The following is a 22600-nucleotide window of genomic DNA, read 5'->3' as shown; positions in this document are numbered from 1 at the left end:
AATCAAGGTTAACAATCCATGGATGTGCATCATACTAAAGAGGCAATGTAGTGTCAGGCAAAACTGAATCCCAGTCTCAGTTCTAGTAATTAATTAACCTAGTTAGAAAAAATCAAGGCAGCAATATGTTGTAAATGAAATAATACTATTTTTAAGTCATCAGAGTGCCAGGTACATGAGCTCAATAATATTTGGAATTATTGCTGTTGAATGTAGATAACATCTGCGATATTTTGGAGACTTGGTTTTTGAGCTATCAGCAGGAAGGAAATGTAGGAAAATCATATGATGGGGTGAAAAACAGGCTACATGAGACTTGAAGTATCATCTAGACAGGATCTTTAGATAGAATCATCCTCTCAAAAAGGGGGTAACGTGTTACACAGAGGAGAACAATTGAGAAGTTCTAGATGGTGAAAAATGATGTTACACAGGATGGCTTATAAGCTGAAGTCACACTGGTCTACATAAGCCAGATCAGTAGGAACTAAGTAAGGCTTGTATGACATTCTGCCCCTTCAACCCTAAGTGTTTGAAGAAATTCAAGAGATTGTGTTCAATGAGCAGCCAGTACAACTCAATTTCTTTTTTGAGAAAAGTCTTAATGTTAACATGGTAAGAAAGAAAAACACTTGCCCATGTCTTATAGGTAATGGGAAATATGATGGGACAAGTATGGGGGTTCTTCTCAGCAAGAAGCCCTTCCTTTAAATCATTCCTTCTTCCATTCTTCCCCTCCCCTCCCTTCCTTTCATCTTCCCTTCCTCTGCTTCCTTCTATTTTCTCTTTTCTTTCCTACCTCATTTTATAAGGGTCTAACATGGAGTGATTTCTTCGTTGTTATTTGCCACTGGATTCTGGATAAGCCAGGTGCTGAAAAATGTTGTTCAGGTTTTAGTTTGGCTGGATTAGACCCGATATATTTTTCATTCTCCCTTTCCACATCTCCTAATGTAAAAAAAAAAAAAAAAATGCAGCATTCAGATGAAAAAATATATGGGTCATCAAGACAAGTTCTCCCATTGGAGAACAGGAAACTGGACCTGTGATGACTGTGAATGAACTCTCTGAGAACCGAATGAAACTCACAGAAATAGAAACCAGATGTAAGCAATCATGAATCCAGGGCACTAATCTGCCTCCCGTTTATTTTTAGCAGAAATATTATTGAAGTCTTTTCAGTATATAATTAATTTTCAAGAATTGCCATTAACCTCATAGTATGAGATGGGACAAGAAAAATTTTGCATGTAAGGTTTGAGTGGAAAATAATGATTTTTAAGTAGTTTGCTATGTGTTTGGTGGGGTAGGGTGTTTTTAAGTAGTTTGCTATGTGTTTGGTGGGGTAGGGTACGGTTTTTAGTTTTCCCAGTTTGACCTAGGAGTAATGACTCTCCCAGCCAAACATAATCCATCTTTAGATAATAGTGGCTGTTTATATATTTAGGATGTGTCAACCTCCTCAAGGCTGGGAAGTATCAAGGCCTAATATAATATTTGGCTTTCATGTTCTGGGTGTGCAACAAGAGGACCAACAGTCTTGTTAGCTAAAATCAACCCAAAGTATTAGAGTTTGGACATGAACTTGGCCTGCCCATGCCAGAGGGAATACAAGTACCTTCTTTCAGGCTCCGAATGAAATCATTAATTATGTCAGCAGTTCCAGCGATAGACCTGGAGACACTTTGCACTACTTAGCAAACAAGCTACCTTCTCAACTGTTTAGAAGTCTGGGGAAGATCTTAAAAATCTGTGCTCACTGTACTTACACAGCCCTTTCCCTGCAAACCCTCAAACTTTCCTTGATCCTGTGTCTCTTTGGTTTTACCACACCGGGGTTGGAATGAGATGAGGGAAATAATGTGGTTGTGATGGCCAGACTGTGTATTATAGATCTGAAAGTACACCCTGGTGCACCTCGACAATGAAACTCTTTTTAAGACGTGGGTTTTTTGGAACCATATCAACCACACTGGAGTTCCTGCTCCATTTAAGGCCATCATAGGTCTTTTAAAGAGTAATTTAACTGTTATAGACATGTACATTTTTGCCTATTAAGAACAGCTTTACAAAGAATGTGACCTGTGTTTACAGGACAAAAACCTTTTTTTATCCTTTCCACAAAAAGCGGCTTCCTTTTTTTAACTATTAAAAGCACCTTGGCAATTCTCTGTGTAGTTAACAGCTTAGCAGGATGGAAAGTAAAAGAGCAAAGTGCAACAGAATTGTGCTAAGGTCAGTTGAAATTTTTTTAAGCATAAGTACTCCCACATAATACTTGATCTCAATATATCATGATGCAGCAAGAGGCCACGTTCATTCCCCCTGCCCCCTTATTTACCAGTCCCTGGGAAGAGAAGCACAAATGAAGTGAGGAGAAAAATAACTTCAGGAAAGCTTATAATACCATGCATTCAGCACGTGGAGATGTTTTTGAGGCTGAAAGGGACCCAGGATGCCCCCCAAATCTACCACAGCTTTTTTTTTTTTAATATGCTTTAGCAAAGTTTTCCAGCAACAGATCAAAAAGCTTTGTATATGGATTTTGGAAAAGACGTCTAAAATAATTAAAAATATGCTTTCATCTCTCAAAAGTGAGGAGAACTGCAATTCAATTGGATTCCACAGATCTCTTCGGAGGACCTACTCTGGCTCACAGCAGTGTTGGTCACATGGGGAAAGTGATCAGAACACAAACAAGAGACTCATGAGGTGCTTATTTGTTTGTTTGGGTTTTAGCTCATGATCAGTTCTACCAGTTGAATGCTTTCCTTTTAAAAGCAAGGGGGAAAAAGGTCTAGCAACTTCAACAGAGCTACTGGTAGAATGCTTTCTCCCTAACAAATGTGATGAATTTAATGGATCAAACAATGAGATCTTTAAAATCTAATAAGAAGCTGTTGGAGAAAACTTTCCTTTAAAAAACAATAAGGAAACTGAAGAAAATTAGATTGAACTTTAAAGGGAAAACCTCAATCAGTATCACTATGGGAGACGGGAAAATGTGAAGCCACAGAGAGGGTAAAAACAAAACAAAAAAGCACCCTAAGTTGTACAAGCAGATAAAGTATAAGAGAATGAAATCTATTTATATTACTATATATTTTTTTCTTTCATAGAAAGGAGGTCTAAGAGATGCACAGAAGGCCAGCTACCAAAGAGTCACAGAACAAAACTAAACTTCCACATTTCAAAACAATAATACAATATTATGATGATGGTTTATTTCTTACTTTTCAAAAACTGGGTACACATTCAAATCTTATTTCCTTAATTTTTGTAAATAGAGAGAAGGAAAGTAAAATACATTATATCAATTTTATTGACTTGGGAAAACATTTAGAAGAATTTATAGAAATATTTCATTTTCCCCACTGACAATTTTTATACTTAGACCCAGAAGCTGAGAGAGGAAAAAAAGCTATTAAAAATTATTGAATCATAATACTTCCTATTGAATATCAAATATTCTAAAAGTTATTTATAAGTATGCCCACACACACCCCTTTGTTAATTTGCCACACCACAATTAGAAGGAAGGGTAAAAGCAGCAATCTGATATCTTGTACATAAATAAATAAAAGATTCTCTTATGTATTGGATGTTAATTAAATATATTCCCATAAATTAAGGCATGTAATACAAATGAGTTATAAATGTTTATAATATTTTGCAGTCTTTTGTAGTATTTGAGGTAATTCGTTATTCAGTTGAAGATGAGATCTCTATCCGAGTTAAGTAAGGAGAAAATTGCCAGGATAAATTAAGAGACAAAAAAGTAAAATGTGGAGATAATTTAAAAGGCAAAGCATGCTTTGCCTTAAACATGTATAGAAGCTTACCTTTGTAAATGTTTTTTCATAAGAATATGTCACAAGAACTGGGCAAAACTGTACCTACAAGGAAACTCCCACAGAGTTTGCTTTCTCCTTTGCTAGGAGTGGCGATCAGACACACTGCTCAGGACAATGGTGATTAATGAATAAGTCGCCCCACTGAACAATATACTACAAAGGGCTTCACCACCCCTAGAGAAGAAACTGTCAAGTTTTCCTGAGATACCGGACAATCTCCTGGCAGCAGTTTCCCCACTCAATAAAAGCAGGTGTTGGGGACATCCCACATGGTGCAAATGCTGGTGGATGCTTTTAACTAACAGAAGCCTAACAAGATCATCAACTTGCTTCTCTCTCTTTAGAGAACAGAACCTTAGCAAAGGAAAAGGAGAGAGGCTACTAAAATGGATGGACGTTTCTTAACTCATGTGAAACGTTGCCTGAGTGGGGAAAGACACGTTTAGGAAGGAACTAAAAGGAAACCCACAATTTGGAATCGGGAGGTTTTTCCGTCTATCTCTGGAATTCGGCCTCTGTGCAAGAGCGCGTCCTGGAGTTGTGCAAACAGACACGTCCAGCCTTGTGTCGGGCGCACACCGGCTGGATCGCTGGCAGGCTGGGGCTCTGGGGCGTTGCAGCCCCTGGGGTAGGGGGTCTGTGCCTCGCCAGGACAGCCCGAGCACGCACATCAACGAGCCTTAACCACCATGGACAGCTCACTGGCTTCCCCCAGCCAGCTCCGCGCAATTTACAAACTCCATAGGAGCCACCAGCTAGGTTGATTTTTATGCCCTGGAGAGATGCCATGTGTTCCACGGCCCACGGTCTACACCCCCAACCCCCACCCCACGATCGCCAATTGTAACCACTGAGCAGTTATATATAGACAGAGCGGACTTCGGGGATTAATAATCTTCTCCTTGCCCTCAATTCCGTCCTTTAAGGTGCCACCGGACTCCAAGAATCAGACAGAGGGAGTTGGCAGACAGAACTTCGTTCCACGTCCCTTCATATCCTCTCCTCTCCCGCGCCACACCTCACCCGGCCTTAGCTTTGCAGATCGTGTTAAGTGAAATAAAACAGACGGGTCCCGGGGCTCTGGCAGCGCCGAGCGTTACAGGCGCAGGAGAGGCGCGCTGGGAGAGAGCGAGTCGGGGCTCCCGGAGGAAGGGAGTCACCCCTCCACACCCCGACGAGGCCCCGGACAGGGCCAAGCCGGGGAGGGGGTACGTCTGCCTCACCCTTCTCTCCCCGCGCCCCCACGGGGAAGTCAGCGTCACCGTCTGCCTAGGGCTTATCTCATGTTTGAGTCATAAATTGACCTGGAGGGAGAGGGGAGGGGAGGGAGAGCCCTGCTCAGAGGAAGTTCGCGCGCTCCCTCCGGCCCTGTCCTTGGGTCTCGGGGTTCCCGAAGCTTTCCCTCACCCGCAGCCAGATGCAGGGCTCTACCGGGAGGAGGGGGGCGCGCAGGACCGGGGACTCCAAGTATACTCGGGTTAGAAACCAAGCACCCAAGCCGACGGGACAGGGCGGGGCAGAACGCAAAGGCCTCAATAATACCGCTCCTGGCAAGGATTCTGTGCGGCAGTCCGGAGTCCAGACTCTTAGGGACTGAAGCCCAAGGAGAACCTAGGGGAAGCAGTAGCTAGATCCACTCACGGGCTCCGAGACCCCTGAAGTTCCCATGGAGCCTCTGATCCCCAGGAGCCAAGCCTGCCCCGTCCCTGCGGATCAGCTTCCTAATGGGCGACCCAAGTCTATCGCAGGCGGTAGGGATGAGGACGCTGGGTGGGAGGAGGGGAGGAGAGGCTGAAAAAGATCATCCCCTTGCCCTAAGGCCTCTCCCAAGACCCTGGACCCCTGCCCTAAGAGACTCAGGCCTCCCTTACTGCAGTGGGAGCGCAAACACCAGGACAGGAGACTCCAGAGAAGGAGCGCATGACTCAACGTTTGCTCTCCTGAAGCTTTATTTCTGACAAAAATTACAGAAAAGTTAGGCAGGATCCAAAGACACCGTAATGACCAGCTCAAAGCCAAACAGACAGGACATCCAGTGTGGGTGTCTGGATAGGTATCCTTCCTGCTGGAGAGTTTAGACATCTCAGTCCGGGTGCTGCCCTGGGAAGGGACTTCGAGCTGGCCAGTGTGATACGGGCAGAGAATGGTGTTAGGGAGGTAAAATGCTTGCGGGGGGCAGCACCCTTTAGGCAGCCCCGGCTCAAAATTTAAGAAACGACCATTTGGTTCACGCGGGGAACTGGGCTGCCGCCAGGAGGGCCCTGTGACACCACCGGAGATTGGCTTCAGGTTGAGAGGTTGTCGCCTGAGCCAGGTGGGGCTTGGAACTCTCTCTGTGGTCTCGTACAAGTCCAGAGCTGCCTACTTTCAGGAGCCAAAAACTTGGCCAGCCAAGGGCAGGCATCTGGCTGGCTGGCACCAGTCCAGGAAATCAGGACTGGGACACTGCACATTCATATTCTCTCTCTCTCTCTCTCTCTCTCTCTCTCTCTCACACACACACACACACACACACACACACATCTGAAGAAGACTCTTCAGATATGTTTCAATTGTCAGGGGTTTGCGAGGTGCTGAAGTGCTTGACCTTGAAGAACCAGTCCTCAGGGACCCCCATTTCCTAAAGACCTTCTCATCTCACATTGGTTTGGGTTCCTCCCAGGAAACTGCCTCCTCTCTGGGCCCCCTGCCCCAGTTTGGGGGAAGAATAACATTGCCCAGGAAGTAGGGAAGGGTGAGGAAGGGTGTGAGGCCCACTTTTCCCACGGGAGGATCCCATCAGCCTGATGCATATCTATACACTCCTCCCTGAGGCAGTTCCTCCAGAGGTTAGCAGCCCACCCTGTTCCTGGAGAAGTCTTATCCTCACCTAACTACAAAAAGATTTAATAAAGAAACACACCCTTTCCTATTGTTACTTGGGGTTTGAAGGCATTACATCTTTTTTTCTTTTTTGCTACCTTGAGGTCAGCTGGCAACAGCCTCCTCTCAAGTCTCGGTCCAGGCAAGTGATGAGAGCCACAATCTAATGGAATCCAATGAGAACATTACTTGAGCTGATTATGCAACTTCTCTTTGTAAACATTGAAAAAAGTTTGGAGAAGAGATGGGATGAGTTTAGTTGCTTGGTTTCAGGGGATTTTGGAGATAGAGCTTGGAGCTACAGATTGGTAAATGTTAAATCTGGATGCTTACTGGTAATAAGAGAATTCCCAAGCCTAGGTGCACTGTTTAAAGTGCTATAGATTCATATTCGTTTATAATGTATTATCTGTTTGCTGTTTGGGTTAAGGAGGAAAGAAGAAAGAAGGATGAAGAAGCTAAGCATAAATGCTAGTTTACTTTTTTCTAAGCTATGACAGGAAAAATCCCTGGAGATATACATTAACTGGGTATTCAACTGAATTTAAGAGTAATACATTTAAAATTTTTTCAACCTCTTTTAAAATTGGATATACTGTAATAAACTGCCACTGGGGATGGGAAGATGGAAGCCTGGTGCTCATGGGCTAGGCATTTGTGTAGGTGTAGATCTTATAATGCTAAACATGGAAATACTTCAGACCAGAGGCAGGCCTTCCCATTTGCTAAGGTGCATTTATATGACAGCAAGGCCTAAGCAAACATTTAGCTTCTATTGGCACTTGTTCTATTTCTAAGCCTTAGAAAAAAGGTGTGTGTGTGGTCGGGGGGTGGGGGGGGTGGTAGGGGGTGCTCCTGCTGTGTCTCATTTGCAGTCATGCATCCTCTGCATTATTATGATGGAGATTACTCAGTTATGTTAGGAACTAGATTATGATGTCAGAAAATATCCTTTCCAAAACAGGCAAAAAGTCAGGGTCCTGGGTATATATTGAGGAGAATTTCTACTGAAAGTAAGAAACAGGGCAGCTTGGAAGAGGTACCTGCTTTCTAATAATTGCCTTTAGTGGGAACAGAAGTCTCCTTACAAGAAGCTTTTAATTCATTTTAAGACTTAATTTTATGTTTTTTGAAGAACAACAAAAAATATTTCTGGAAAAGACTGCTGAGAAGATTTCCCTCTTTCAGCCAGAAGAGCAGAGAGAAGATTGTAAATCAAGGAAAAGGTGAAGTAATAAATTAGGAGGGAACTTTGGTATTCCAAGTATATAAAGACTATTTATTTTTCCTGTGTCTATATTTTCTCTTTTTGTGGAGGAGAGGAAATTCTAAAAATATTTGATAGATGTTTTGCCATTAACACCAGAAAAGTGTGTGAGGAAAAAGAAAGGAGGGAAGGAGTGAGGGGTTAATTTTGTTTAATTAGTAGAAAAAGCAACATAAATCAAAGCAGTCTATTGATGCCAGTCTTTAATTTATAATGTTCTGAAAGTAAAGTGAATTTATTTACAACATAAGTGATTTGATAATTTCAATCTGATTTTTGTTTTAACCTTCTATTGGGAGAAGGGTTGACTTTTTAAAGCCTGGATAGTTTGAAACTTGGCTAGGTACCTTGGACTTTTTATTGTGGAAGCAAATATTATCATTTCAATGTTAAACAACTTGCAAGTATTAAATGGCTCAATTGTGATTTACTTTTTTTTTTTTTTTTTTAACAGATTTCCCCCTTCAGATCTAACGATTACATTAGGGCTCCTGCATCTTTTTGGAAGGATTCATTTTATAAATCAGAAAGTGTTCGAGGTTCAAAGGTTGACATTTCTGAGTGCTGATACTTTGCCCTTTCATACTATCCAAACAAGTCTAACATTTAGAAATCCTTACATATTCAAGGGAAGTTGTGGAAATTCCCAGAGAGAGAGAGTGTGTGTGTGCGTGTGTGTGTTTTGTTTTTGTTTTGCTTTTTTTCTGTTAGTGAGAAGAAGCCGAGTTTTTTAAGGTACGGGGTTGACAGTAATCAACTGAGGAAGGCAGGAACTTCTAAGAAAAGATGCCCCCCACCCAACCTAAGGAGCAAACTTTAACTGCTAGCTAGCTGCAGTGAACCAGTGGGAAGCCCGGATGAGCGAGGGTCTCGGTGAGAGGGTGCTATTTCTCCCACCCTGGGTAAAACATGTGGAGCATCACCCGGAAAGCCAGGCTTGATAAAGGCTACACTCCTTGAATCATCTCAAGAATCTAAATCACACTAGCCTTCTAGAAACTAATGAACCCTACCAGCAGGATTGCCTAGAAGACAAATATCTCTTGAATAGTTCCCAGTTACTCGCGCTCTTTTCAAAAAGTTAGAGGAGCCCTGGGGCGCGTATCCACTCCCGCTGCAATCCTTTCCTAGATGATACTACCCAGTAATTCCGAGCAGTCTTTCTTCCCCGCCCATTAACTTTGGAAAGAACCTCGGCTTTCCCGTGGCTTCTCCCAGGCAGAGCAGCACACAACCATAGTTCCGCTGCGTCTGTCCGCTGGCTGCAGCGACTCGGATACAATCTTCCTAGAATCTGTAACCTGGGACTTTTGAGGGGGAGGGGACAACCAGGTAGGGTATCAGAGAAAGGATGGGTTAGACTCCCGACCATGGGTGAAAAGGGCCGTGTGCGTGCCCCAGGAGTGTCGGTCCCCCTCTGCAATTCAAAAGGGGGATCTCTCCTGTGCGCGGGTTTTTTGGGACCGGCTCCAGATGTCTCCCTGCTGTTCTGAAACAGCAAAAAGTGCAATTTAGATATGAAGTCTGGAACTGTTTTTGCTCTTCTAAGCAAAAGATCTCCCTCTCTCTAGCCGATGCTCCCCACTCAGTTCATCCCGGGAACGGGCCAGGGAGGAAGGTTCTCATGCATCGCCCGGAGCTGCCAGGCGAGCTTCGGGCTCCTTAAATTCACAGGCCAACAGCCCGCGTCCTCTCCGCGCAGGCTCCCGGGCGCCCGCGGTCCCCGGCCCAGCTCCTTGGACTCCTCCTCGTCGGTCCGCCCCTGGTGGTCTTGGCGCCCGCTCTTCCAGCCCGGCGCGCCGGGGACCGCCGGCTGCCCGGGGCCGTCCGCACGCCCTCGGGGATCTCGGCTCCCGGATCCGCCGCGCGGGCAGGAGCCGGCCGGGCCTGGAGAGAGCAAGCGGATGCGCCCGCGCCCACGCCCCCGGCCCGGGGATGGCGCGACAGGGCCCGGGCTCCGTGGTGGGGCTCGGCAGAGCTCCTGACAGCTCCGGGGTCGGCAGCGCGGGAGGGGGGAGCTCCGCCACTCGCCGCTCATTCCCGGCTCGGGGCTCCCCTCCACTAGCTCGGGCGGCGCGGGGCCCGTTCGGGCCGCCCGTCGCCGCCCCCACCCCCCGCGCGCCCGCCCGCGCCCTCGCTGGCCCCGCGCGCGTTCCTAGGGCGCCACCTCTTTGCGACTAGCTCACTTCTCCGGCAGGTTTGCCTCGGAGCGTGCGAACATTCCTCCGCTCGGTTTTCAACTCGCCTCCAACCTGCGCCGCCCGGCCAGCATGTCTCCCCGCCCGTGAAGCGGGGCTGCCGCCGCCCTGCCGCTCCGGCTGCCACTAACGACCCGCCCTCGCCACCACCTGGCCCTCCTGATCGACGACACGCGCACTTGAAACTTGTTCTCAGGGTGTGTGGAATCAACTTTCCGGAAGCAACCAGCCCACCAGAGGAGGTAGACAGACAGCTATGTATATATATGTGGGTTTCGCTACAAGTGGCTCTGGAACGAAAGGGCCTGGTTCGCAAAGAAGCTGACTTCAGAGGGGGAAACTTTCTTCTTTTAGGAGGCGGTTAGCCCTGTTCCACGAACCCAGGAGAACTGCTGGCCAGATTAATTAGACATTGTTATGGGAGACGTGTAAACACACTACTTATCATTGATGCATATATAAAACCATTTCATTTTCGCTGTTATTTCAGAGGAAGCGCCTCTGATTTGTTTCTTTTTACCCTTTTTGCTCTTTCGGGCTGTGTGGTTTGGAGAAAGCACAGTTGGAGTAGCCGGTTGCTAAATAAGTAAGTGCTGAGAGGCTCGTGAGAAATTTTTTTTCTTTTCAACTTGGGAGATGCCCTTGATGTTGAAGAGGCTTTTTGAGAGCGGGCTAAAAAGGGGGAGCGGAGTAGTGCGGGGAGATGGAGAGTCCAGACTGACACTCGGGTCCCATTCCCTTCTGTTGCAGGTCCCGAGCGCGAGCGGAGACGATGCAGCGGAGACTGGTTCAGCAGTGGAGCGTCGCGGTGTTCCTGCTGAGCTACGCGGTGCCCTCCTGCGGGCGCTCGGTGGAGGGGCTCAGCCGCCGCCTGTAAGTGCCCCATCCTCCCCAGGGCGCCCGGTTGGGGAGGCCAGGGGGAGGGGCTGCCAAGCTGGGATGCTGCCGAGGGCTTGCAGCGGTCACCGATGCTCCTCGCCCGGGTTAGGGAGAGTGACTACGCCGGATACCTGCCGGGGCCTGAGCCCGGGTCCTCAAACCTGGCGGGAGATCTGGTTGATCTTCAAGGGGAGACAGGCAAGAGACAGATTTTATGTGTGTTTCCATAAGATGGAGCGTTTCACAGAATCCTTCTAGGGAAAGATCCTCTGCCTCTAGTGGAAAAAAAAAAAAAAGTGGGGGGTGGTGGTTACTGTCAGGACCCAGGAAGCTTCTGAAACTCGGAGGAAGCTGAGCGGTCCGGGGGACGTATGGCCTGCGCGCTTGTATACATACTGAATGTGGGTGGCGGTTTGCGTATGAAAAAGCAAAAGCCGTACATCTAATTTTATTATGAATGACATAATTTTAAGCATATAAAATAGGACCACATTACATAATGAAAGCATATTATATAATGAAGTAGTAACAACTTTGCAGTGGCACGACTCCAATGTTAGTATTGATACAGTTCAGGAACGCTAGAGTGCTTGATTCCAAAATGAATTTTTGGTGTGGAAACTTTTTTTTCTTGGAGTTATTGCTAACAGTTCTTTAATCTGGAGTCAAATATTTGCATTGTAGACTGGAAACTTGTATTTTGGCATTCTCACTTGGTGATTCTTTTAATGATAACTTCAACTTTGAAATAATCATACATCCAAGCACACCGGAGAAATATCACTATGTCGTGTGACTGAAAACTTGGAAGAGTGATAGAGTAACATGAGCTTAATAATCTGTTGGACCTAGCCGTTCAGTAATGTGTATAACACCATGTTTGGATGATCTTTAAACTGCAGAGTCAGTGTTCAGAATGGGAAAACTATAAAGTTCAAGAACTGAGATGAGTTTGACTCTGGAGAAGGAATTAAGGCAACTTTTTACACTAACAATAAAAATAGCAGTATCTAATATTTACAGTCAGGTTTATGATGCTTCCTTGTAAATTCCTGAGGGTGTACAAAAAGGCAACTGTTTTATACATGCTCGTGGTCTATTATTATTAGAGAAGAAAATCCTTAAATGAAATTACTTTAGACATGTCTGAACCTTGGCATCAAAATGAAAATCTATTATGAATCTCCTAAGGCAAATTGTGTAGAACATTATACCGAAGATAAAGCTGCATTGTATTCTTCAGATCAACGTTTTACCGATATTTCTGAAAATTGTCTTCAGACTTTTTGCTCATTTGGAAACTTGTGTTAAATTCAATAATTTAAAATTTATACATAAATAGAAATGAAGACTGAATTTTTAAAAGCACACTTAAATACTGTATTTATTTGGCTAAGAGATACTACCTTGGAACAGAGCCAATATTTTCTTTAAAGTTGCTTAAGAAATACCTGTTTTCTCTTTTGAGAAACAGCAAATGAGTCATGATTACATACACAACTATGGCATAAAAATACTGCTAAGTTGTCCTAAAGGCTATTTTTAACTCTTTCTTTGTTGCACCTTACAAAACACACATCAGAAACCATTTAGCAGCCAGCAACTGTTATAGTTTTGTTTGTGGGTGAAATATAATATTGTAGTTAAACACTCACACTCAGCCGATGGTTATAAAACTACCACAAAACATTCTCTTAGTTAATGGGTAATAGATCATCACATTACAGGCATGGTTTTTCATGGAGGCTGAAATCATCAGTAGATGAAGATGTTTCATCAAATTATTATAGCCAAATGGAGTTTTTAAAAACAAGTCATTATTTTTGTCTTGCTGCCAAGTAACAGTAAATTTTGTGTGCTAGACAAAACATAAGTCTACCATTATGCTAAATCAAGCTAGTTTCTTGAAAGAAATTTTAAAATATAATCAAACCATATTACTCCCCACTTTTTACACCAAGTATTAGGGAACTGCTTTAGAAGTATAGATGTTTTTTTTAACTAGATGCTAACTTTTAAGGGAGAGGAAATTACTATAACAATAAGACTTCCTAAACCATGCAAAGGAGGCAGTTACAAATTGTGAGTCTTTTTGATCTGTTAATCCCAAAGATTTTAATTAATGGAGCTAGAGCATGATCAAGTTGGATACTGGAAAGTGAGGCCTGTGGATGTTCTTGTGCAGATGAACAAGGCTTTTGGCAGGTGGCTATCTCTATGTTTAAGTTAGAGAGGGAACTCCAGCAGATTCAGAAACCTAAAACATCACTGGCTGATTTGCTTGGGAGCCAGACTGGGTCTATTCCACTTAATGAAAAGCGTAACTTTCTACTGAGTCATTTGGGTTGGAAGGACCTTCTTGTGAGTCATCTTAACTCTAACACCCTAACCCTGTCTCTTGCGTGTACCACAGAACTTTTCTTCTCAAACACAGAGTCCGTCCTTAGAAGCCTAGCATCAGTACAAGCATACTGCTTCTTCCTGTGCTGGAAAGGGAATTTCCATCACTGTTTTTATGCCCTCTGTTCCTTGATAGTTCCTTAGAAATTTAAGCTTCTTCCCTAAAAACTCCCTTGGACTGATTTTTTTTTTTTTTTTAAAGGAGAAGAACTATGTTTTGGCTGAATTTGAGTTATCTGTGATAAGCATTTCCCCCAAATTTTGTAATTTTTTTTTACAATAATCAAAGAAGAACATGATACATAACATACCTATTTTTCCATTTTAGAGCTTAGGTATGTAAGTGTCATGTGAACCATAGTGCTATGTAATGTTTACAGACAAATTGAGTAAAAGACTATTATTGAGGCCATATTTACAATTTAAATATTTCAGAGTTATCTAAATTGAAAACGTCCTTAATTTGAATTTATTACTCACTACCTCTGTATACCTAGTTTATACTGATGCCATTATATTCCTGATCCTCTAACGCAACTGCCTAGTGAGAGATTCATTCTTCACGATACTTTAATTGCAGAAGTTTTTGAAATACTAAGTGTCTAACAGCATTTCCAATTTAGCATTTAAGAAAACTTGTGTTTTCCAAAATACTAACAGTTTCCCCCAAAAGGCAGATGAAAAGCTTTGTCCCTCATAAGCAATGTACTATTTTAAATTGAACAAAGCTGTGCCATATTGTAGGCTTTTTATAAAATAGAAGGATAGAATGATCACTGCATTTCCCAAGAGAACTATCCTGGGAAAATGCAGCCTGAGTTAGGAAGGCACTGTGACTCACAGTTGACAGGCTGGCCAAGATGACAAGCACATATGCCCATGAGAAGGGGCATGAGCAATGGTGGCTTAATTAGAATAGACCAACCATTAAAAGTTTTGGCCTCAAGTTAAGCTAAAATAGGCTACACTTTATCCATTTGGAGAGCAATACAGAAGAGGAGGGCTTCTGCCAGGAACAGAGAAAGAAATAAAAGCCCCCAATACTATAAATTATCAGTGGTTAAGAAATTCTTTTTAATGTGACATTTTGCTAAAAGATACTTATTAAACTGTAGTGCTTATGAAATATGCAATTATATCTGTCCTATTATTTTATAAATGTTATTAAAGGATATAAATACCTTGTACCAAAGCCTCAAACTTGTAGATTCTTAAAAGTTTCCAGAATACTAACTATTGCCACAGAGTAAGTGAATTTTAATCTAGTCACATGTGGCACCCTCTAAAAGAAAGAGAGACTCCTTCATGCCTCATTTAAACCAGGCTCCTGTTAAATTCCTTTCCATTAAGTCATGTCTTTTTTGAATGAGCTACATGGCTTCAAGTCAGTCCACACACTAAAATACTAGAAGGTAGCTGACATCCTAGCTAGAAGGGCCAGAGAAATGATGGCTGTATTTTCATCTCTTACTCTTTTCTTTGACTCATTCATCCAGTGATAATCCAAACTCTTATAGTTCCTAATTTTGATGATGAAAATGAACTTTTGGGGCAATAGGCTTGATCTTCAAGGAAACTGATACATTTCTGTCCAATCTGCCCATTATTGTGGTGGCTTATTACTCTCTGCCCCATGCATATACCCTGTACTCTCCTTACTGTGTTCCCTCAACACAGGAACAGGCTGGGACTTCAGCTTCAGCTTCCGCTTAGGCAGGAGAAAGGGTTGAGGAAATTGAAAAGGCAGTCTTGGCTTTAGAATCAGAAGACCTAGTTTTTGGAGCCCTGGCTCTGCCAGTTCTCATTGTGTAGACTAGGGCAAGTGATTTAACCTCTCTGCACCTCACTTTCCCCATGAATACAATGGGGGCAGTAATAATGCTAATTATGATTGCCATATTTCTCTGAGGAGTTAAAGACATTGCACTAACAAAGGCAACAAAGGACCCAGACACCATTGTTTCAGGGAAGTAAGAGTATATGAGATGTAGCCCTGGAAACACTTTGAGATGCTTTTGAGGATGGGCCAGTTTGGAGGACTATTCCAATGGTAGAAATTGGAGTTAATGCAGAGTTGAAGCAGGCATGATATGACTGATTAATAGATGCAGTCCTTAAATATGGTTAATAATATACACAAAATAATAAAAGAATACACAATGGACATTTAAGCAAGAGTTTGGATGTTATCTAAAAGGATTGATAGAGAATTAGTTTATTCTTTCTCACGATATTTTCATTAGAGTGTCATTTAAATAGAAAAATCCTTTATATTTTTTCCTAGAGAATTTTAAGACAAAGACAGCAAGTAGAAAAGTGAACTTCTCAACTAAGTAGTAAGGATCATACTCTCTGGAGTTCTAAATTAAAAAAAAAAAAAAAAACCATGAAGCACAGAAGAAATAGAATGAGCTCATTTAAGCACACAAAGAAACCCATTTTAAGGAGACCACCCACTACTTTACAGAAAAATACACATACTCTCCCTCTCTTTCTCCCTCTCTCTCCTCTCTCTCTCTCTCTGACGATTGGCCTTCAAATATATGTTCTTGGTAGCCAGTAGTCTAAAATGTTAAAGTTCAGTCTGTGAGTCAGATGGTTTCCTAGACAGGCTTCACTGCTCACTTCTCCTTCAGCCTTTGTTTGTTTTTACTCTTATGCCTTGCTGTTCTTTGAGATTCAATATTATTATTTTCTTAATGGGGCTTGTGTGTGTGCGTGTGTGTGTGTGTGTGTGAGAGAGAGAGAGAGAATACTCAGGTAAAAGCAGCTGCCTTTTATTTCCCAGGCTGGGACTTCTACATTTATCTTCTCAGCAGAACTCTGAAAAATGTGAAGAGATACTCCGTGGTTTCTGTCTATTTCTGATCATGACTGAATCATAGTGTTTTAAACCGGGAAGGAAGTATAGAAATCACTGTCTCTGACCCCTTCCTTTTAAACAGTTGAAGCCCATGAGGCCCAAGAATGTTCATGTTCCCACCAAGGTCACAACCTAGTGAGTGGTGGAACTGGGACCAGGAGCTGGAGCCTTCCAACTGCCAGCTCTTTCCTTCCCACTGGTTACCCTTCCCTGCGCAATGAGCTTGCTACCCATCTAGCTTGTGTCTCACGGTGGACCAACTAGAAAACTCAAGAGATTTACTCATGTCTTTGTTGTCTCTATCAACAACTAAAATTTAACTGTTTTCTTCCCCTCTAATATTTTCTTTCAAAGCAAAAGAGCTGTGTCTGAACATCAGCTCCTCCATGACAAGGGGAAGTCCATCCAAGATTTACGGCGACGATTCTTCCTTCACCATCTGATCGCAGAAATCCACACAGCTGAAATCAGAGCTACCTCGGAGGTGTCCCCTAACTCCAAGCCCTCTCCCAACACAAAGAACCACCCCGTCCGATTTGGGTCTGATGATGAGGGCAGATACCTAACTCAGGAAACCAACAAGGTGGAGACATACAAAGAGCAGCCGCTCAAGACACCCGGGAAGAAAAAGAAAGGCAAGCCTGGGAAACGCAAGGAGCAGGAAAAGAAAAAACGGCGAACTCGCTCTGCCTGGTTAGACTCTGGAGTGACTGGGAGTGGGCTAGAAGGGGACCACCTGTCTGACACCTCCACAACGTCGCTGGAGCTCGATTCACGGTAACAGGCTTCTCTGGCCCGTAGCCTCAGCGGGGTGCTCTCAGCTGGGTTTTGGAGCCTCCCTTCTGCCTTGGCTTGGACAAATCTAGAATTTTCTCCCTTTATGTATCTCTATCAATTGTGTAGCAATTGACAGAGAATAAGTCAGAATATTGTCTGCCTTAAAGCAGTACCCCCCTACCACACACACCCCTATCCTCCAGCACCATAGAGAGGCTTTAGAGCCCATTCCTCTTTCTCCACCGTCACCCAACATCAATCCTTTACCACTCTACCAAATAATTTCATATTCAAGCTTCAGAAGCTAGTGACCATCTTCATAATTTGCTGGAGAAGTATGTTTCTTCCCCTTACTCTCACATCTGGGCAAACTTTCTTCAGTGTTTTTCATTTCTTACGTTCTTTCACTTCAAGGGAGAATATAGAAGCATTTGATATTATCTACAAACACTGCAGAAGAGCATCATGTCACAAACGATTCTGAGCCATTCACACTTTTTATTTAATTAAATGTATTTAATTAAATCTCAAATTTATTTTAATGTAAAGAATTTAAATTATGTTTTAAACACATGCTTTAAATTTGTTTAATTAAATTTAACTCTGGTTTCTACCAGCTCATACAAAATAAATGGTTTCTGAAAATGTTTAAGTATTAACTTACAAGGATCTAGGTTTTTCTCATGTATCTCTTTGTTCACTGGCAAGATGAAATAATTTTTCTAGGGTAATGCCGTAGGAAAAATAAAACTTCACATTTATGTGGCTTGTTTATCCTTAGCTCACAGATTTAGGTAATAATGACACTCCTAGACTTTGGGATCAAATAACTTAGGGCCAAGTCTTGGGTCTGAATTTATTTAAGTTCACAACCTAGGGCAAGTTACTCTGCCTTTCTAAGACTCACTTACATCTTCTATGAAATGAAGATAATAATTGTACCAACCTCATAGAGTTTGGTGTCAACTAAATGAGATTATATGTGGACTAAGTATCTGTCATATAGTAAACACTCAATAAATTGCAACATATTATTTTGGTGTTTTTGGAACTAGTTCTGATTGTACCATCTACATATCTATAATCTATAATCTATCTATATCTATCTATCTAGGGGGGTTTCTATGAGGCAAAAAGTGGGGCAAATATTAATCCCATTTTATAAAATAGAAAGCCAAGGCATTCCACGGCTAAAAGACCTGAGTAGTCCTTGGAATTGAAATAGGTGGCCCCAGAGCTGGATTTATCTCCCTGTTTTCTGACACGTAGACCAGTGCTATGTTTGCCCTGCTTCTTTATCCATGCATTTCCATTGAAATGATTTTTTTTTTTCTTTTCACTTTTCAGTACAGCACTTCTGTGGGGTTTGAAAACAAAAAAAAAAGGCAAACAACAGAAGAACACATCATATGCAACTAGTGATCTCATTATTTAAAGAGTCCCCTGTTACTTCTTTAGTCATTTCCTTTGACTCTGCTACAGATAGGATTATAGGATAATGTTTCAAAGGGGACCTTGAACCTATTCACCATTATTTCTCTCTTTAAGCTGGCAAACCCGTCATTAAATAGCACATAAAATAGCAGTCATATGGGATAAGTAGTACAGCTTCAGTAATCAATGGGCAGTGGCACTAGAACAATCTTTAGCACAGTGAATGACCTATCCTGCAAACAACTAATGGATCTCTAAAGGGTAACAAAACCCTATAAATTCTGGCTTACTGTACATATTTAGTGTATTTTAAGATAGGATCCTAACTGTATATATTTATAACTAATGTAAGGACCCTACTTTATTGCCAAAACCTATTTTCATCCATTGTCTCATATATATAAACACGTCATATATATAAACATATATATATAAACATATATGTATATAGTAAACATTCAATAAGTTGCAACATATTATTTTGATGTTTTTAGACCTAGTTCTGATTGTACCATCTACCTATCGATCATCTATTTATATCTGTCTATCTATCTAGGGGGGTATGTTTCTATGAGGCAAAAAGTATATATATATATATACTCATATATATATATGAGTTATAGAAACAGAGGTATAAGTAACTTTTAATGGATTTTATTTATTTCAAATTTGCAATGTTCTTTAAGTATCTGGAGAATTGATGAAAATTAACACTCGTCAATTCTTATGCCTGGAACTACCCCTAAGTTAAAGTAGGTCTAGTGAAAATTAGGCAGTGGCCTAATCAAATCCAGACCTAGGGCTGAAAGAAATAGGAGGTTTCTGCTTTTCCTTTCTCTTCCCTGTTTGTGAGGGACATTCATGCAAAGAACTGTTTGGCAGCCAAATGTTGGCACTCTCCCAACACAATCCAACAGAGGTTCAGGGAAGAGTGAGGAAGTTTAGGAGTGTATTGATGAGAATGTATGGGGCCATGCAAGTTTTGTAATCCAGATTAAATCTTTTCAGAATACCTAAAGTTTTATAAGTGATAAGTCTTTTATTAATGTCCCCTCCTTAGTCTTTTTGCATTATTACATGGTGAACCAAGATGTCTGATGATATGGCAAGCATGAACTTGATTATGATACATACAATATTTTGAAAAACAATACAGTATTTTTTTTTTTTTGAGACAGAGTCTTGCTCTGTTGCCCAGGCTGGAGTGAGATGGTGAAATCTCGGCTCACTGCAACCTATACCTCCTGGGTTCAAGAGATTCTCCTGCCTCAACTTCCTGAGTAGCTGGGATTGCAGGCACCCGCCACCATGCCTGGCTAATTTTTGTATTTTTAGTAGAGACGGGGGTTTTCCATGTTGGCTAGGCTGGTCTTGAACTCCTGACCTCAGGTGATCCACCTACTCCAATGTGCTGGGATTACAGGTGTGAGCCACCACACCAGCCAATAATACAGCATTCTTTTAGAAAAAACTACTGAGGTAAAATTGTCTATTTTCCTCTCACATGAACCATTCAGTGAAAAATATATAGCTTTAAATTGGGGGAATTATATTTTAGAATTTTCAATGCTTCAAATGTGATATCCAGATACAGTGGGACTCATTTGTTAGAAATCATATCATTTTTGCCTTGGAAAACACTGATTTAGAAAAATATCAAAAGTCCATAGTAAAAAGAGCTAGGACTGTAAAATGCTGTCATATGCACACATATATAGTAAACATACACATACACTTTTAGATCATGTTAGGTGTTTTACTTGGCTATTCCAATACATGCCTCTGTTAAAGGAGAAATCAAAAGAAAGGAGAATGAGCAAACATCTGTGCAGGGTGAGATACATAGAAGATTTTTCCTTGGTCCTTTAACTTATTTCTTTTTCTTTCTTTCTTTCTGAGGAAATAATTGTTAAAAATCCTCTTCCTTCCCTCTTTGTGTTATTCTTAAACTCAATTCACAAAATACCATTTAGTACAAACACATTTAAAAATCAGTAAAGAATGCAGATTATTGTGTTTTGAGGTCATCTTTTTGGCTTTATTCATATCATCTATCCACATCCATCCACCAATTAAAATTTTAATCTTAAACTCTTCTTTTCTTTGCAGTTGGGAGCGATTTTAACATTCCCACCAAAACCATTGGTGAAGAGATCAGTAACCTAAGACATTAAGACACTTTAAATGCTCAATTTGCTTTTTCTGTGAGCAGCATAGAAAACCCCAAAATTGTTAAGAATATGCTGCTTTGTAGGTGTTACACCCATATATGTCTGCCATGTAAAATTGTGCCACAACTCTAACTGTTAATTCAATGACATAGCCAATCAAATTCCATTCTATAGTTGTTTCCTTGGGAACGAATACATAGACCACACAAAGAAAAGAGAAAGGGAGACAGAAAAGCAAAGAAAACTCCACTAACCCATCTTAAAATACACTCATTACAGTATTTAGATAGATTAGAAAAGGTGTCAGTTCCAAGTAGTAACTTCAGAATAATAAAACAGACATGGTGATATGAAATACTGATATTTTATACTTTTAAATTAATTTATTCTTAATTATTCCCGCATTTACAGTAGACTTTCCCAACGCTAACAGAAAAATCCATTCAAAAACCAACAGAGTGAGAGACAAATGATTCTATTTTAGTTTTGGCTTTGAAAACTATTATAAAATCCAATAATAGTTTCATTCATTAGTGTTTAAAGGCAGCTAAAGAAATGCCAAATATCATATCAACTAAGATGGATATCATTATACCATCAGCTCTATTTAACTACACGTCCTTCCAATTGTTACCAAAGTCCACACTTCCACTATCCTCACCACAGCCCACTATGTTGTGAGAGATTGTCCAAATGAGCACCTGAACAAAATAAACAAGCTTCGGATTGCCTAACTCAGGTGTCACTGGTGAATAAACCTCCAAGTGAATTGTATTTGATGATGGATGGTCCAACGTAACCTCATTTCCAAGTTCTCAAATTTGTCCCTTCTCTTCCCAAACTTGCCAGCTGGCAGTCTTGGAAAATTTTTCCACAGTCTCCTTTTTTCTGACAGCATGATTGGAAACGCAGGCCCTTTTCCTTTCCGCACATATGGGCTAAGTCGGTTTGAAGACCCTGCCTGTTAACAGAGGTTATGGAGATCCGGGTGGATCCCACAGGTACCTCTTGTAGGAGATATTTACAAGAAGTTCCCTGAATCTCTTTGCACTGTGATTTTATATTCCTTAGCTTATATCCTTTACATTCTATGTTTTCATTTGTAAAGAAAACTAACCTGATTTCTCCTTTTCTTTCTCTTCCTTCTTTTTGCAGGAGGCATTGAAATTTTCAGCAGAGACCTTCCAAGGACATATTGCAGGATTCTGTAATAGTGAACATATGGAAAGTATTAGAAATATTTATTGTCTGTAAATACTGTAAATGCATTGGAATAAAACTGTCTCCCCCATTGCTCTATGAAACTGCACATTGGTCATTGTGAATATTTTTTTTTTGCCAAGGCTAATCCAATTATTATTATCACATTTACCATAATTTATTTTGTCCATTGATGTATTTATTTTGTAAATGTATCTTGGTGCTGCTGAATTTCTATATTTTTTGTAACATAATGCACTTTAGATATACATATCAAGTATGTTGATAAATGACACAATGAAGTGTCTCTATTTTGTGGTTGATTTTAATGAATGCCTAAATATAATTATCCAAACTGATTTTCCTCTGTGCATGTAAAAATAGCAGTATTTTAAATTTGTAAAGAATGTCTAATAAAATATAATCTAATTACATCATGATTCAGAGAGTGAATTCTATCCTTTAAGATTTTTAGTAGAAGGAACATGATATGTTTTTTTAAAAAGCGATTTGAATACAATCTTAAACATAATATGTTTATGTTGGTACACATTCCAAAAATTCTACATTACCTTTCAGTTAAAAACAACTTAAAATGTATTTTGTCCAATATTTCAGTTCAAGTCAACAGCATGGCTGAACTATCTAGATGTCATTTTATAAAGTACATTCAATGTGAAGTTCAGACAGGAGTG

At 41.3% G+C, this 22600-nt stretch overlaps 1 protein-coding gene across 3 annotated transcripts; it reads left to right on the top strand.

Moving 5' to 3' along the window:
- Positions 1 to 8434: 8434 nt before the first annotated feature.
- PTHLH (parathyroid hormone like hormone) lies at positions 8435 to 22345 on the top strand. Of its 3 annotated transcripts, XM_063639984.1 has the most exons (5): positions 8435 to 8530; positions 10181 to 10423; positions 10932 to 11054; positions 16678 to 17100; positions 21861 to 22345. In XM_063639984.1, exons 3-5 carry the CDS (start codon positions 10954 to 10956, stop codon positions 21868 to 21870), a joined length of 534 nt encoding a protein of 177 aa, XP_063496054.1. In that variant the 5' UTR covers positions 8435 to 8530; positions 10181 to 10423; positions 10932 to 10953; the 3' UTR covers positions 21871 to 22345. The 3 variants fall into 3 exon arrangements, with proteins under 3 accessions (XP_063496054.1, XP_055132957.1, XP_055132958.1); XM_055276982.2 differs by lacking the exon at positions 8435 to 8530 and having other exon boundaries at positions 10131 to 10423; positions 21861 to 22335; XM_055276983.1 differs by lacking the exons at positions 8435 to 8530; positions 10181 to 10423 and adding an exon at positions 10472 to 10767.
- The last annotated feature ends 255 nt before the right edge of the window (positions 22346 to 22600 follow it).

The sequence above is a fragment of the Symphalangus syndactylus genome, chromosome 5, assembly GCF_028878055.3.
Source record: "Symphalangus syndactylus isolate Jambi chromosome 5, NHGRI_mSymSyn1-v2.1_pri, whole genome shotgun sequence".
Taxonomy (NCBI): Eukaryota; Metazoa; Chordata; class Mammalia; order Primates; family Hylobatidae; genus Symphalangus; species Symphalangus syndactylus.
This window is presented reverse-complemented; position numbering and strand designations above follow the sequence as displayed.

Excerpts from the sequence above, each read along its gene's own strand:
- PTHLH (XM_063639984.1), top strand. The coding sequence starts at position 10,954 with ATGCAGCGGAGACTGGTTCAGCAGTGGAGCGTCGCGGTGTTCCTGCTG. Across the intron at positions 11,055-16,677 it reads GAGGGGCTCAGCCGCCGCCT|CAAAAGAGCTGTGTCTGAAC; the intron begins GTAAGTGCCCCA and ends TTTCTTTCAAAG.